This window comes from Xylocopa sonorina, chromosome 8 (assembly GCF_050948175.1).
Source record: "Xylocopa sonorina isolate GNS202 chromosome 8, iyXylSono1_principal, whole genome shotgun sequence".
NCBI classification, from domain to species: Eukaryota; Metazoa; Arthropoda; class Insecta; order Hymenoptera; family Apidae; genus Xylocopa; species Xylocopa sonorina.
This window is the reverse complement of record NC_135200.1, coordinates 8,248,790-8,262,873: the sequence shown is the minus strand read 5'-3', so window position 1 is coordinate 8,262,873 and position 14,084 is coordinate 8,248,790. Positions and strand designations below refer to the sequence as shown.

Here is a 14,084-nt window from a genome sequence, read left to right as displayed (position 1 = left end):
TCGCAGAGAAATGCAATATCGATTGTCGTAAATCATTTTTTTCTAACTTGCACGAAATACCATCATTCTTCATGGTAACCATCAGATTACGGTTATTCGCGTTCTAACCGTTAACGCATCAATAATTACTCAAACGTTAAGTAAACAAAAGTCTCGTAGAAACACGTTCCAAAAGATAACCCCGTTGCAATTTTAAAACGCATATTAGTCCAAAGAACAACATTACAATCTCTTGCATAATGTATAGCAAATACCTTTAATTCGATTCAAATTGATTAGAGGATTACGAACGTTCCATAATTATGTAACGAATAGTAATTCTAAAATGTTAAACGCTATAATAAGTAGACTGTGAATGCTTATGGAAATTTATATTCTAGTAAATGATTAGCGACTTATTTCATTCGTTAAATATTATAAGGTGCACTTGATTTTAAATATTTATATATTTGTTGCATATTATACGCGTTCTAAGTACATTTCAATTTCCCACAAAAGCATAAACATTCGTAGTCTAGTTACGAATAACATTTTACAAAATTCCAACGTTACTTTAGTCTATTGAATTATGAAATTCCATAAATAGTGGCACCGTGAAAAAGAGGAAAGAAGATAGAAATACGAGTATTCTAGCGTTGTAGACCGTGTAGAAGATAGTACCGTTCGCGATATAAATTAATATTTTCACAATAATCAGGCGCATAAAACTAGTAGACAAACGAAGTTGCCCCGGGCTATTACCTTCGAGCGATCTCTTTTGCCCCGCAACCTCCGCTGACAACATTCATTTCATTTTTATTAGCATGAGTTCACGCTATTCGCATGTATTTCAAGTACAAACATGATCCTGTGTTAGCATGCTCGCGAGCTCGCTACAAATCCACACACACACCTATCCTTGACACGCGCAGAAAACATGACGAACGGACGGAGGAATCGAAAGGGTGGAAGCATCATTTCGAGGTCGATCCAGGATAATAATATACGACCGCTGGCGCTGGAAGCTGCCAATGCGCGGCGTGAAGTTCAATAAGTTGCAGAAGGGTCTTTCTGACGGACGGTAATATCGTATCCTCCGCGAGAAAAGCGTCCCTCAGACTTCCGAGTAGTTGTTGCAATTGTGCTGGTAATTCGGTATCCAGATCCTTGCCGATGCACGTTAGAATGAAGAACAGACAGTCGGTCTTGAACATGAGAAAACAATTTTTAATTATGTCAATTAATATTTAACCAATAAATTAAGTGGGAGCAGCATCCATATTTAGGGTTACGGACAACCTTGATTACTAGAACCAATTATGAAAGAATAACACCTGTTTAAAAATTGTAATATTGATTAATAATATATAATTCGTTATACAACTAAGGTTTTCAATTATACAATTTAATATGTGAATAGATAAAAGTTTATTTGAATTGTAGAAAAGTTAGTTATACAAGTACCTACCTCAGCCAAAGAATTCACAACTGGTGGCTGCAAGCAATCTTGGCAACACTTCCAAAGTAATGTAAGGAGGACGCGGCCGGGAGGAACGCCCTCCTGTTGCGTCTTCAGCTGAAGCTGCCTCCGTTTCAACTATAACCACGATCATGCATATGGATGAGGAACAGATGTACTTACGTCAATCGTTTTAACTCGAATTCAGTAAAAAAAGGAGATTGATTCGATAAAGCCAATACAGTGAAACATAACGATCGATTACACAATCAAGTAAAGATCATTTAGCGATATCATAGACTTCCGTGAGTCAAATATGTATCAATTGCAGAAGTTGTTTTACGAAGTAAAAAACGTATCCGGATGAACTTGCCATACCTGACAGTACATCTCGTTCAAGAACGTCATAAAAGCGGAATAACGATGGTAACTGGATCCGTCGTAAAGTATCTTGGCTCGATCTTGGTACCATTGCTGGCACGTGTTTAACAAGGACTCCAAGAAAGTTTCTTTAGTTTCTTTCTGCATCAAACAATATTTTCTTGTAACCACAAGTTCATGCTTCAAAGGATTAAACAATTATAATTTAGCAAATATTGACCTCTATAATCGTAATACAAATTTTCGCCGCTGGTTCTGCATATTTTCGATTCTCGACGACCCTCTCCAGAATATGTCGCACCAGTTCCATTAAGGCCCGAGCGTTTAGTAAATTTGGATCTAAACAACAAAAAGAGGTTTAAAAACTAATAGTAATTAACATTTTACATGCCATGTTATTGTTTCTACTTTACTGTTACCTTCGATAGCCCTTAAAAGCGTGTCTTGAATCGGGGGTGGGAATTTTCCCAATTCAGACGCGTCTGATATGTTCACCGCCTTTGCAGCCAGCACGTCAGCTGCATTTAAACTTTTCGATCGTTTCAGGCCGTAGGTGGAAACGAAGGATAACGATTTCGTAAGTCTGCCGGGTTTTACTGCATTTACTTTAACTTCGTTTTGATCCATATTAAAGTGTACCCTACTCGCACCCTGTTTTGCAAAACAAATAGTTACTAGTCGACACTTTCACATCCATCCTACGTACGCTCTCATTCCATTCTATCGTTTTCACAAATCTCAAAGCAACTGAACAACGTGTAATTAGATTGTTACCGATTAAAGCAAATCTAAATATTACTCCTACATTAAGATTAAACTAAGTATCTAAAAATATTTAATTTTTTCCCTGTTATTGCCTTTACTTTATCTCTGTAGCGAGAATTAAAAGTTGCTGATATTTGCAAATCGTCAATTACATGTAGGATATTTCCGCTTGATGCCGATGTGTCGAGCGGATGTGACTGTCGTAACGCCGAGCCCGTCGAGTGATGACTACTGTGAGAGTGACGAGATGTTTGATGATGTTGCTGCTGAAGAGTATGTTGTATTTGTTGTTGCTGCTGGGCGTAAAGATATCGATGCACGTTCCCGCTTGATTTACTATGTTGCAGATAATACGGGGATCGTTCTGAAGCATTCGTCCGAGACCTGAAATGGGATCATTACAAATCAATCACTCGTAAGAAAAAGAGTAAAATGTTAAGTTGAAATTGTTGCGCTCCTTGCTAAATTTATATACGACCATTAAGAGAGTATCCGTCGCATTTATCCAGTGCTTGTTAATATTTCTGACGTAACATCTCTTAACGGTATAAGGATCAACAATTTATCAAAGCATCATTGCAACACGCTTGACATAATCCTGCGCTCTATCTTTCGCTCTGAACCGTGATGTGAATACTAATCTATAACATCGAGATTACGCAAGGCTATTCGAAAAATGAATCCGGTTTCGAAATTACTTTGAGCTCCTCTTACTTCTACTAGAAAGGTGATTCGCTTTAGTAACAGTTTCAGGTATCTTCCAGTAAAAATTACAAATTTTTTTGGACAAAAATGTCATTTTTCTTTTTTAAACAAAATTTTGAATTTTAATGTGAATTTCTTCAATTCAGAAATTGCGTTTACGAGATTTTTCTGTTAGTTGTCCAGACATTCTTTCAGGTGTTCTCAATACATCCACTCCCTCTTAACTATTTCATAAGTAGTTTATACTCACTTAGAAGGATGCGAATCGTTCTGCTTCATAGTGAACTCCTTGGCATGTACGTTTAGTCGCGGATTAGTAGCGTTCGCCGTGGTTCCTTCAGTTCTTCCTCCTAAACAATAATATTTATCATATTTTTATTGGCATTTGAAATATAAAAGTAATAAAATATACAAGTTCGTATAATATAAGAAAAACTAACCTGGAGGTCGATAAATTTCCAAGGAAGGCTTACTTTTTAACGTGGTTACGTTATTATTATTGTTATGATTGCTATTATTATTATTGTTATTATTTCCTTTTTGTAGAACTGCATCCCTCATCTGCAAAATCGAATAACGATTCAATTACAAGGATCCAATACTCACAAAATTTCTGCCAGTATTCAAATATCAATAATTCAATCTTCTTTAAACACGTGTGCATTAGTATATCGATTTATTCGCACAAAAACTAAATAAGCGACTAAATTTCGATAATGATTAATTGTTCAAAAAACCAATAAATTATACAACATTTCCCATAAATTGTCAAATAAATATGCAGATTAAATATAAAAACAACAACAGTTTTACGAAATATTGCCTTTTATGCAACATTTATTCTTTTCGTCTCTTAGACAAGTGTTGCGCAAAAATAACTATTCTTCACATGAATTGTAGTAGACAAAAAATTGCGAGACAACTATACATCTCCTGTGTTTTAGTAATAGACAACCGGTACATAACAACGCGCTTATCCAATATTTCAGCTGTTACATATAGGTGCATATGATGAGGGTGGGAAAATAAAATTGATTTTCCCGCGAATATGAAATTCGACAATACATCTGCTCAAAACAACCGTTAAAAATGCCATACACAACGATTCCTATCTTTTCCCGTAAAAGAGTTGAGGCTCGAGAAACGGTGCTTGCAGCAAAGAAGTCTTTATCGCGCGTAACGTATCGATAAGCAGAAGACGTAGTACCGGAACAAAACGGGCGAGAGACTCACAGTGGAAAGCGTGCGAGAATCATCGTTTCCAAGGGCGTCGTGTGAGCGTCGGATGGAAATCCTTGGTTCGCGGACAGGGTGGCAGTGTCAGCGGGAACGGCGAAGTGGCCGGCTACACGGTCAAGAAGAACGGGGGGAGACGTGTGTTAACCGACACGTGCCACTACGAAAAATATTCAGTTTCCGCGTTTTATCGTCGAATTTTCTTCCAGCTTTTTCCGCGTTGCCGCTCGTACGCGCGTGTTACAGTCGACTCCGATGACTGTCGACTAATAATAGACGGGACGGCCACGAGCGAGCGAAACGAACCAGCGAATATACAACCGCACGATACACGGGCTTAACGTACACGTATTAATGCGCGCTGCACCGCGCTAACGGCGGACTGAAATATCCGACGAGAGTCATCCACGACGGTGCGCCGACGAAAACACGCTTTTAGGGTGGATCCGAAAATTGTCCACGGTTCTTCCTCAATGATACCTGGTTCTGAAGGCTTCTTCGAGATAGGAAGTGGCGGAAGCTCATCTGAGAAGAATGACCGACAATTAATGACGATTTGGATCCGTGAAGAGACGTAGGAATTGATTTCATTGTTTTATAAAATCATGAGTACAGTAAAACATTACCCGATAACAATTTGCGTTTCTCTATTATGTACTTAATTTGTGCTGTATGTAACACTAGAACTGCAAATTTCAATTGTCTACCTAACAATGCTATTCACAGGTAATCGCAAGTGGAGAATAACTGACTATAAATATCAGATCCGTTCGTTTTGACAAACTATGTATAATACCTTCTTTACTTTTCCCTTTATTCAACAATTTTGTACGGGTAGTTGAAATTGTACTGTAACAAGAGAATCTTGGAGACGTGTTGTGATTGAACTGGTCACTGTTTTAGAAATCTAGAAATCCTCGTGTTCTGTCTGTCGTCATGCTCGTGAACCCAAAGTAGATCGGATAGTGCCTTCTCAGAATCATTTATACCGTGTTGGCGCCAGCTAGAATTTTTTGGGCGAAGTGAACTAGCAGATTCTGTGCTGCCTTTCCGTGATAGTGATTGAAACAGAATCGACTCGATTTGATAATCCCTAAGAGTTTTTAGATTCTCAGAAATCGAGTCTAAAAGAACCTAAAACACGATCTAAACATTTCTTTGTTTTCAATTTAAATTGCATGTTATTTATTATTGTATAATTTATTGTATAATATTCAAATAACATAATGTGTACTGCACTATAGTAAGCGAAAGTAGTAATGATAGTAGTGCACCCAAACTGCGGAAAAACCCATGAAAGTACTACCAGCAACGGAATTAGATATTGGTTTGACGAATTATAAGGAATCAATGAATCAAGATACCAATGAGATAATACTTAATTAAAACTATTATTTTCAGGTTTCTTAATTGTAGTTATAACTACCAGTTATAGTTTTAATCATATCTTATTATAACAATGCTTTGCGTTTAATTATTTCAATACTTCTTGTAATAAAATTAATGTTATTATCAGGATTGTATATGCTTTAAAGTAAATGGAAACTTTAATTAGTATTCATCAAAAGTGAAATCGAAAATGTGCGACACGTTTTGGCTTCGGATCCATATACGTTTGCGTTTAAAATATCCATGACTAACGCAGTATTCTGCAAATGTATTCACCATTCTTAGGCAAACAAGCTTACGCTAGGCTATCCTTTGTTTCATTTTATTCGTATTTTTATTAATTAACGTACCTTTACTGCTTCTTCTTTCGTTGGCGACAAACGTGCAACGCGCACCATCTTGAAAGGCATTTATTCGATTACAACGGTCAAAGAAATCAGCGGCTTCTGCACCAATTACACTACATATATCAACACAAATCCATCTTTATTATTATACATTTTTTATGCAATCAGCTGTTATAGTATTATAATCAACCTACAAAATATACTAACGAATATTTTTATTTCTACGTCTTTAAAATTCAAAAGTTTAACGCTTAAAACTATCTATATAGCCAATCACTATTAATCTTACTTCCAATATGGATACCCGATCCTTTTTGTCGATAATGTAATCGATAAGAAGTAATGAATTAGGTATGCATAGTTATAATTTATTACTAACCTGTATTACAGTACATCGTAAACTAAAGGGAGTTCGTTGAAATTACTTCGAATTTGAATGAAACGTTCGAAGCATTAGAAGATTCGTTGAAAAGTATCAGGATAATTATTCGTTCGGTCGCAATTTCGTTTTACCGGCACGCAAGGCCGGAAGTGAGCCACGGCACTGACGTCGTTCTCGATGCTGGCACTCGATCAACCGATTCGAGACAGCCGCGAACCTGTATTCAAATCACCGTGATGAATCATGGTTGTTTCTTTGTAATGATGCTCTCAGCCTAGGTAAGTATGATGTTTGAATTCATCTACGACGTAATTAGACACTATTGTTTTTGGAACTTCGTATGGTTATCCCAAAAGGAAGCAGTAAATGATAATATAAATAATACTAAACTATCCAGTACATAATTTGAAATCTGGTACACGTCATTTAAATCGAATAAAAATTTGAAAGTATTAGACTTACTTTATTTGTTTCACTAAAGATAACTGCGTGCTTAAATAGAGACTGGTCCTAAAATTAATCTATTTCAGCGGACATTCAATTCACTATTTAATTACAAGAATAATTTGATTCAATAAGTATAAAAAAAAAGTACAAACCTTTAATTCAAATAACCGACGCTAGAGCCCAAACACTTATTTCACACTTTATCCACCATATTTAATTTGTATTTTTTTGAAGATTAACTTTAATTAGAGAAAACAAAGAGAAAATTAAATTGAAATGTTATTTTCAAATTCAGACTAGATTCATGTTCAAATAAAATCGCGGCGAATTTTGAATATCAATCTCGTCACGTTTAACACTAACTTCAACGTTTCATTGGGATCACTTTAACGCGACTTTTCTGGTCGATCGATTCTCGAGACTAACATCAATACGAATACACGACGGCAAGAACTGCGACGTATGTACACCATCGATCTTAACGTGCATTTGTGTACCGTGCCTTCACGCCTTCGTAACGTTGCAGTTTACCGTGAACCAACGGATGCGCGACGTTTCGAGGCAATGCCATTTACGCGTGCACATGTTGCGACGATTGAGCTGGATCATCTGCGATCTGTTCGCTCGACCGTGAATCGTCAACCACGCACGGTCGCACCCACGCGAGTGACGCTAATTCTCCATTCTCGTTGCATACACGCACATGCAACCCGTTCATTAGTATGACACACGCCGTGCATGGTCTAAACGTCCTTTGAACGCAATCAGCTGTTTGTATCTAGCTATTAGCACTTTGAGTTTAACAATGGTTACTACTATAACTGCATTTCAATTTAAGTGGTGCCAACAGCGACATCATTACAGTGGAACTGTGGCAAAGTTAGTGCTGCGATTGTGCTACTTACAAATATTCAAATAGCGCCAAATTTAAAATGTATTAGAAATTTCTAATCCCTTTCATCAGAGGGTAGAAAAGAAATTGATAGCATGTAGCACAAAAGTGTGTCACAAATCATTATATTTATTTGTAAATACGATTTAGAGGATTACAAACCATGGTGGCAATAAGTCAATTGAAGAATCTATATTTCTTTTAATTGGAAGCCTTAAACCATTTATCACTTGATCCGGCCAATGGCTAGTGTTTCGTTTGCACATCATTCGATGATACCTTTTTTTCATGCTTTTCTTAAGCGCTTAACTAATATATATCTTGTGCCCCATTGCGGGTAACCATAACACACTTCATTACTACTACGTTGAAAATAATATTATGAAAAATAAATCTTAAATTTCTGCTAAATTCGTTCCATAACTATTTTCAGCAACCGTAAAAGAACGTAACATACAAGCTTTAAATAAAGCACTATGTGCTACAATAATCGATATTTAATTAATTACGGTATTCAGGCCGCTTAGAATAGAATGAAATTAACGAATATCGAACACCGAGATCGGCTGTTCCAAAGCACATTTTGTAGAATCCACCTACAAAGTTCCTTATTTATTCATTAAAAATGAAGTGTTTTTTTTTTCATACAAAATTCTTTGCTATAAAAAAAATTCATAAAAAATGATATTGCGTTACATAAATATGATCATACGTAATTGCGACTTTTTATAAATTATCAATTAAATGCTAATCTTTCTTTATGAACTCAGCAAAAACAATACAACAAAAGATTAACGCCTTTCAAACATTGTGTTCTCATATATATTCTGTTGTAGAAAAGTGCATGAATATTAAATATGATGAACAGTGCTCGAGCAACTCTGTAGACAGATTCCCACTTTAACATCGAAAATACATGGTTTGATACGTACAGAAAGTGGCTTATAAATTATTTTCTCTGAATACACACTTTCTTTATAATACAGTACAATTGCGAATAGTATAATCATATACATACTGGTACATATGTAACCATACACATTCGCTGTTATGTATGCATAATCGAAATGCAATATTAAATTTACAATTGGGGAAAATCTTCTAAACATTTTAACTGTGTGTGTATGTGTGTGTGTGTAAGATGTGTCTGTTTGCTATAGTAAATATAGATAAAATTATAATGCCAGCTAGTATGGCCTGTGAACACTTGGGCAGTTTGAAGTTCCTCGATGAGCAGCCAACAAGTCACTCTAAACACTTATTTTTTTGCACTATTTTCTTTTTTTTTTATCTTTGCTATAATGTGTATCTTGTGTATGTCAAAACCAATATATTAGTTTCCGATAATATACAAATATATATATGTAACAAATAGATATTTAAATAAATTGCGATATAATATGATGTCACACTGAATAGCGTGTAAACACGAGCATTAAATATGAAATATGTTCTGATAATGGCAGAAAGCCAACATTTCGCAGTAACATTGTTACCATGGTAACTTTTGCTTTCATTAAATCCTTCCGTTAATTACACGGAATCGCAACACAACTTTGCTTTCCTTTCCTTTTTTCCTAAGGCATTCAAGTGGTTAAATTAACAGCAACTTTCGTACATATAACAACTGAACAAGTGCGCTTTTACAAATAATATTTTGTTTGAAGTTTACAGTTCTCAAATACAGGTTGCAGTTCTCAAACTCACACATCTTTAGGAACTTTCAATTGTATAAATACAATTCCATTTGCAGTATTACGTAAACGTTTTATCTATAACTACCGTGCAGACGCGTTATTGTTTACATTATTGCCATGGAAACGTTATTACTGCTGAAAATATTTTCATGAAATGAATAACCGGATATGGAATTTTGAGCGGCGGAGCGGTCGTGGCAGCTGTAAGTCTTTGTTTATGTATTTAAGTCTATCCGTCTTTTTATCTGTTCTTTCTTTTTTTCTTTTTCAATTAATTACATTTAAGCATAGCATACACCGCAATAAAATTACACGCGCCGTGTATGTGTACCGGCTTTTTTTTTAAATATACAAATATATATTACAGGATGGTTGAACCTCAAAACTTGTGTATTAACAGTATAATTTATGAATCACTAAAAGTGCTGGAATTTTTCAGTCTGTCGCACTTAGCATAAATGGCGTTTGTATGTACCTATATATGTATAATACATGAACATCCAACCAACCTGCGGATCGTATGTACAAAAAACACAATAAGTGACGTATAAGTTACGTATTTAACAGGTTAATGAAACGTTACACAGTACTTTGACTATAATGTATGCGAATAATGCATCCCGTTATAACATTCGGTACATAGTAACCAACGGCAAAATAAGTAAATAAAAATCTTTCCCTCTTCATTATTTTACCTTCTGAGAGCTTTTTTTACTCACAAATATATATATGTATACTTTTAATTACATACTACCAAATAACTGCTGCGTCGCTGCTCTTAAAGCATAATCTTAATTAGTACCTTTATTATAATTAGATTTGATTAAAAAAAAATTTGCTAAATTTAACTGCCAAATATCCAATGAAGTACCGGATATTAGACCTATCCTTTTGCTACTCCATCTATATCTTGTATAAAATCCCTCCCTGAGACACAAGGATTGGTCATGGACATTCAGCAGTTAGGCCGAAATGCTAAGCATTCTTTCACTATAACACGAAAGTGGCAGTTAGCCTATTTCGATCATTTCTGTGTCTTCCATGTTGCCATGCCCGACTCCATTATGTCTAAACAAGTTGCCACGATCACGATTATCGAACAACACGTAGGATGTAAATAAATACATTTCAAGTCAATTAAATTACATAACATTTGCGCATCATACTGCAGCGCGTGATTAATATAGAGTTATATACTTACCTATGATTTTGTACATGACTATTATGTAAATGAAAATGTGTTCCTCTAGGAGAAAAACCCCGCATGTTGCCTCTACGTGGACTTCTAGCATTTATAACGCGTGGCTGTGAGTACATATCCTCTAGTATACTAGGCGCCACATAAGTGAATCCCTGAAAAAAAAATAAAACTCAATGCAAACAAATTTAAATGACACAAAAAATACGCGAGAAAACGTACTTGAAAAACTCTATTGGCTGATTCACTTAGCGTATATTCCGCGGGAGAATCTATCGGCGCAGATGTTGTAAATTTTTTATCGAATTGTGATACGTCATCCTCGCTTGCCAATGTTGGTCTAAAAGGTGGTTCTAATTTTCGTGAAATTACGTCATTCCAATTGATATGCTTGAAAAATTGATGATTTTTTATTTGCTCCGCATCAGATGGTCCAGATCCTAATCTTTGTGCAACTTGTCTCTAAAAATTATAAGCACGAAATTATCTTACATTAATAAGCAATCAAATGTACTGTAATTATCATGATTCACAAAATTAACCTTTAACAATTTTCGGATAAGATCCCTGGAATCAGGTGTTAAATATTGTGGAAGATTTAATTTACCGCGCAAAATTTTTTCAATGGTCTTCTTTCTATTATCAGATGTAAATGGTGGCTAGAAATTTAATGTGGATGAAAGTTAAAAGGTTTACTGTATTTAGTGTATGTCAATATCGCCAATGACACTTACGGAGCCTGTAAGCATATCATACATTAAAGTTCCAAGGCTCCACCAATCTACTGCTTTACCATGTCCACTTCGTGTTAGAATTTCAGGAGCCCTATTAAAAAATAAATGTATCAATAATATTATTTAATTGTAACATTTCAATAACATTTATAATTTTCTAAATTTCCTCACATATATTCTATGGTACCACAGAATGTGTGTGTAACAGTACCATCTTGTATGTGTTCCTTACATAAACCAAAATCAGTTAACTTTATATGTCCCTCTGCATCTAACAAAATATTTTCTGGTTTCAAATCTCTGAAAATTTAAGAAAAGAATATATGAATCACGAGGATAATGGTATACTAAACATTTTATTTAAATTTACATATACTCATATGAAAACAATAAAGCACCTATAGATAATTCCTTGCAAATGGAGATGTTGGAGGGCCAGTATAATTTCAGATAAGTAAAAGCTATAAAAATGAAATTTATGTACAGTTTCTCCTTGAAACTTGATTATGTGTTCATTCAAATTTTATTACACTTACCAAGCAGTTTCTTCAAGAAAAATACCTTCATCATTTAAATGTCGAAATAGTTCACCACCGCACATATATTCCAGGATCAGATACAATTTGCCACCAGTTTGAAAAGCATACATAAGATCTACGATGAAAGGATGCTGCCAAATTTAAATAAGCATATATTTTAATATTCTCTTTTCATTATCATCCATTTAATACAGTTGTAATTTATCAAATTATTAATTATAATACAAATATATATGTTAAAATCTGCAGCATACAAATTAAAGTGTTTATAAACGCCATATAAATTTATTAAATACTACTTTTATTTTGTATTACTAATTCTAATAATGTATTAAACATGTTCAGACGGCAAAGAATTGTAATCGTCTGAATTACTAAAATTTATTTAACTCGAACCTACCTTTACAGCTTCTAAGATATTTCTCTCAGCTTTGGTATGTGCAGTATCTTTTTGGTTCCTTATTATTGAAGCTTTGCGTAAAACCTATTTTTTAAATAAATACACTTAAACATAAATCTAATGAAGGTAACATTAATGTAAAAGATATATTAGAAAAAGCAAAATAACGCATTAGTTATATTTTTTTAACTCGGATAAAAGAGGAACTAAAGTTTATAAAATAAAACTCATTTTATTTCCAATCATTTAGTGATTAAATTATCTATATCAATAAATTTAATGTATTTTAAACAATAAATTGGCATGCATATTTTTTTATTTTTATAAAATTTTTATTTATTTTGTAAAAATAGAATTAAGAAATTATCTATCTTGTATACTATCTTATGAATATCTTTTTAATTTCTACTCAAAAACAATATATATATATATATGTAATAAATTTGCATTTGTTTGCAATAATCTCATGGACGAAACAAAAGGAGACAAAGAACTTATATAATTCTGGACAAGACGGACAATTAAAATTTTTCGCGGGATAAAATCAATATGTTATTAAAAATACTTCGCTAATATACGTACTGCACAACATCAGAGTAAAGTATCTAATAAAAAAAGGGAAAGGAATAAATTCAATTTTTTTTAGCCTACCTTCATTGCAAAGATTGTGCCACTGTCATTACCCGTTATTTTACGCACTTGAAAGACCTTGCCATAACCACCCTTCCCAATAACTTTGCAAAGTTCGAAATCCTGCGGTCCAGCTCTTTCTCGTCCGCGATTGACATTCTGTTCCGATATTGGTACCGTTTCACAACCTTCCGATCTGGCAGAACATATGAAAATTGTCATTGCTACAAAAACTTTCAGGCGTGATACATATATACAAAGCGGAGAGGAGAGCTCTTACTCACTCGGTTATCTCATTCACATTTGGATTTGCATCGTACTCTTCCTACGTGAAAAGAAAAACGTATAGGAATAGCGTTACGGAACGTGGAATAAAAATGACAATAAGGAAACTGGATTGTTCGTGTGCAGATGGAGAATTACCTCGCCGATCTCGATAACATCATCGTCCGACTCGTCCCTATTTACCGTATCCGCATCGTGCAATTCGATATCGAAAACTGCGGCCATTCTATGCGCGACTTAACTTAAATCTAATGAGATTTCGCGGCTGGTCGAGAAGGCGAATTATTTCTTTTGCAACAGACGGCGATAGCACAACAATATTGTTACACGATCAAAACCTTGAATTACTGCGAACAAGCTGCCCTGTCCCAGGGCATACCAAACACCCTCGCCTTGCATACACTCCGATTGGCTACAGAATCTCGTCATCGTCAGGTTATTGGAGTGGGAGGGTACGCTAGTTTGACCAATCAGACAATAGTATTCAAGATCCATGAGAAATCGACAACTACGGAATCTACGCAATATTGCCAAGTTTCCTTCGGGCTAACTTTCCGCGGCTTATTTAAACATAACAATTTTACTAATTACAAACAGCACTATTATACATCGTTATTAA

The 14,084-nt window shown here is 34.8% G+C and overlaps 2 protein-coding genes across 4 annotated transcripts; both read right to left on the bottom strand.

The window, feature by feature from the left end:
• Positions 1–170: 170 nt before the first annotated feature.
• On the bottom strand, positions 171–7,378 carry LOC143426240 (uncharacterized). 3 transcript variants are annotated; one of them, XM_076899511.1, is made up of 12 exons: positions 7,243–7,378; positions 6,641–6,860; positions 6,265–6,374; positions 5,322–5,528; positions 3,730–3,850; positions 3,540–3,639; positions 2,737–2,968; positions 2,239–2,470; positions 2,040–2,158; positions 1,817–1,960; positions 1,448–1,576; positions 171–1,184 (listed from the first exon to the last, which is right to left on the bottom strand). In XM_076899511.1, the coding sequence occupies exons 5-12, from the start codon at positions 3,848–3,850 to the stop codon at positions 954–956; spliced, it is 1,308 nt and encodes a 435-aa protein (XP_076755626.1). In that variant the 5' UTR covers positions 5,322–5,528; positions 6,265–6,374; positions 6,641–6,860; positions 7,243–7,378; the 3' UTR covers positions 171–953. The 3 variants fall into 3 exon arrangements, with proteins under 3 accessions (XP_076755626.1, XP_076755625.1, XP_076755627.1); XM_076899510.1 differs by lacking the exon at positions 5,322–5,528; XM_076899512.1 differs by lacking the exons at positions 5,322–5,528; positions 6,265–6,374; positions 6,641–6,860; positions 7,243–7,378 and adding an exon at positions 4,523–4,664.
• Positions 7,379–8,091: 713 nt separating this feature from the next.
• Positions 8,092–13,832, bottom strand: LOC143426238 (ribosomal protein S6 kinase beta-1). The gene is made up of 12 exons (XM_076899509.1): positions 13,604–13,832; positions 13,465–13,505; positions 13,202–13,376; positions 12,551–12,634; positions 12,148–12,281; positions 12,010–12,072; positions 11,783–11,911; positions 11,612–11,702; positions 11,420–11,536; positions 11,100–11,339; positions 10,881–11,032; positions 8,092–10,747 (listed from the first exon to the last, which is right to left on the bottom strand). The coding sequence occupies exons 1-12, from the start codon at positions 13,688–13,690 to the stop codon at positions 10,690–10,692; spliced, it is 1,371 nt and encodes a 456-aa protein (XP_076755624.1). The 5' UTR covers positions 13,691–13,832; the 3' UTR covers positions 8,092–10,689.
• Between the last annotated feature and the right edge of the window lie 252 nt (positions 13,833–14,084).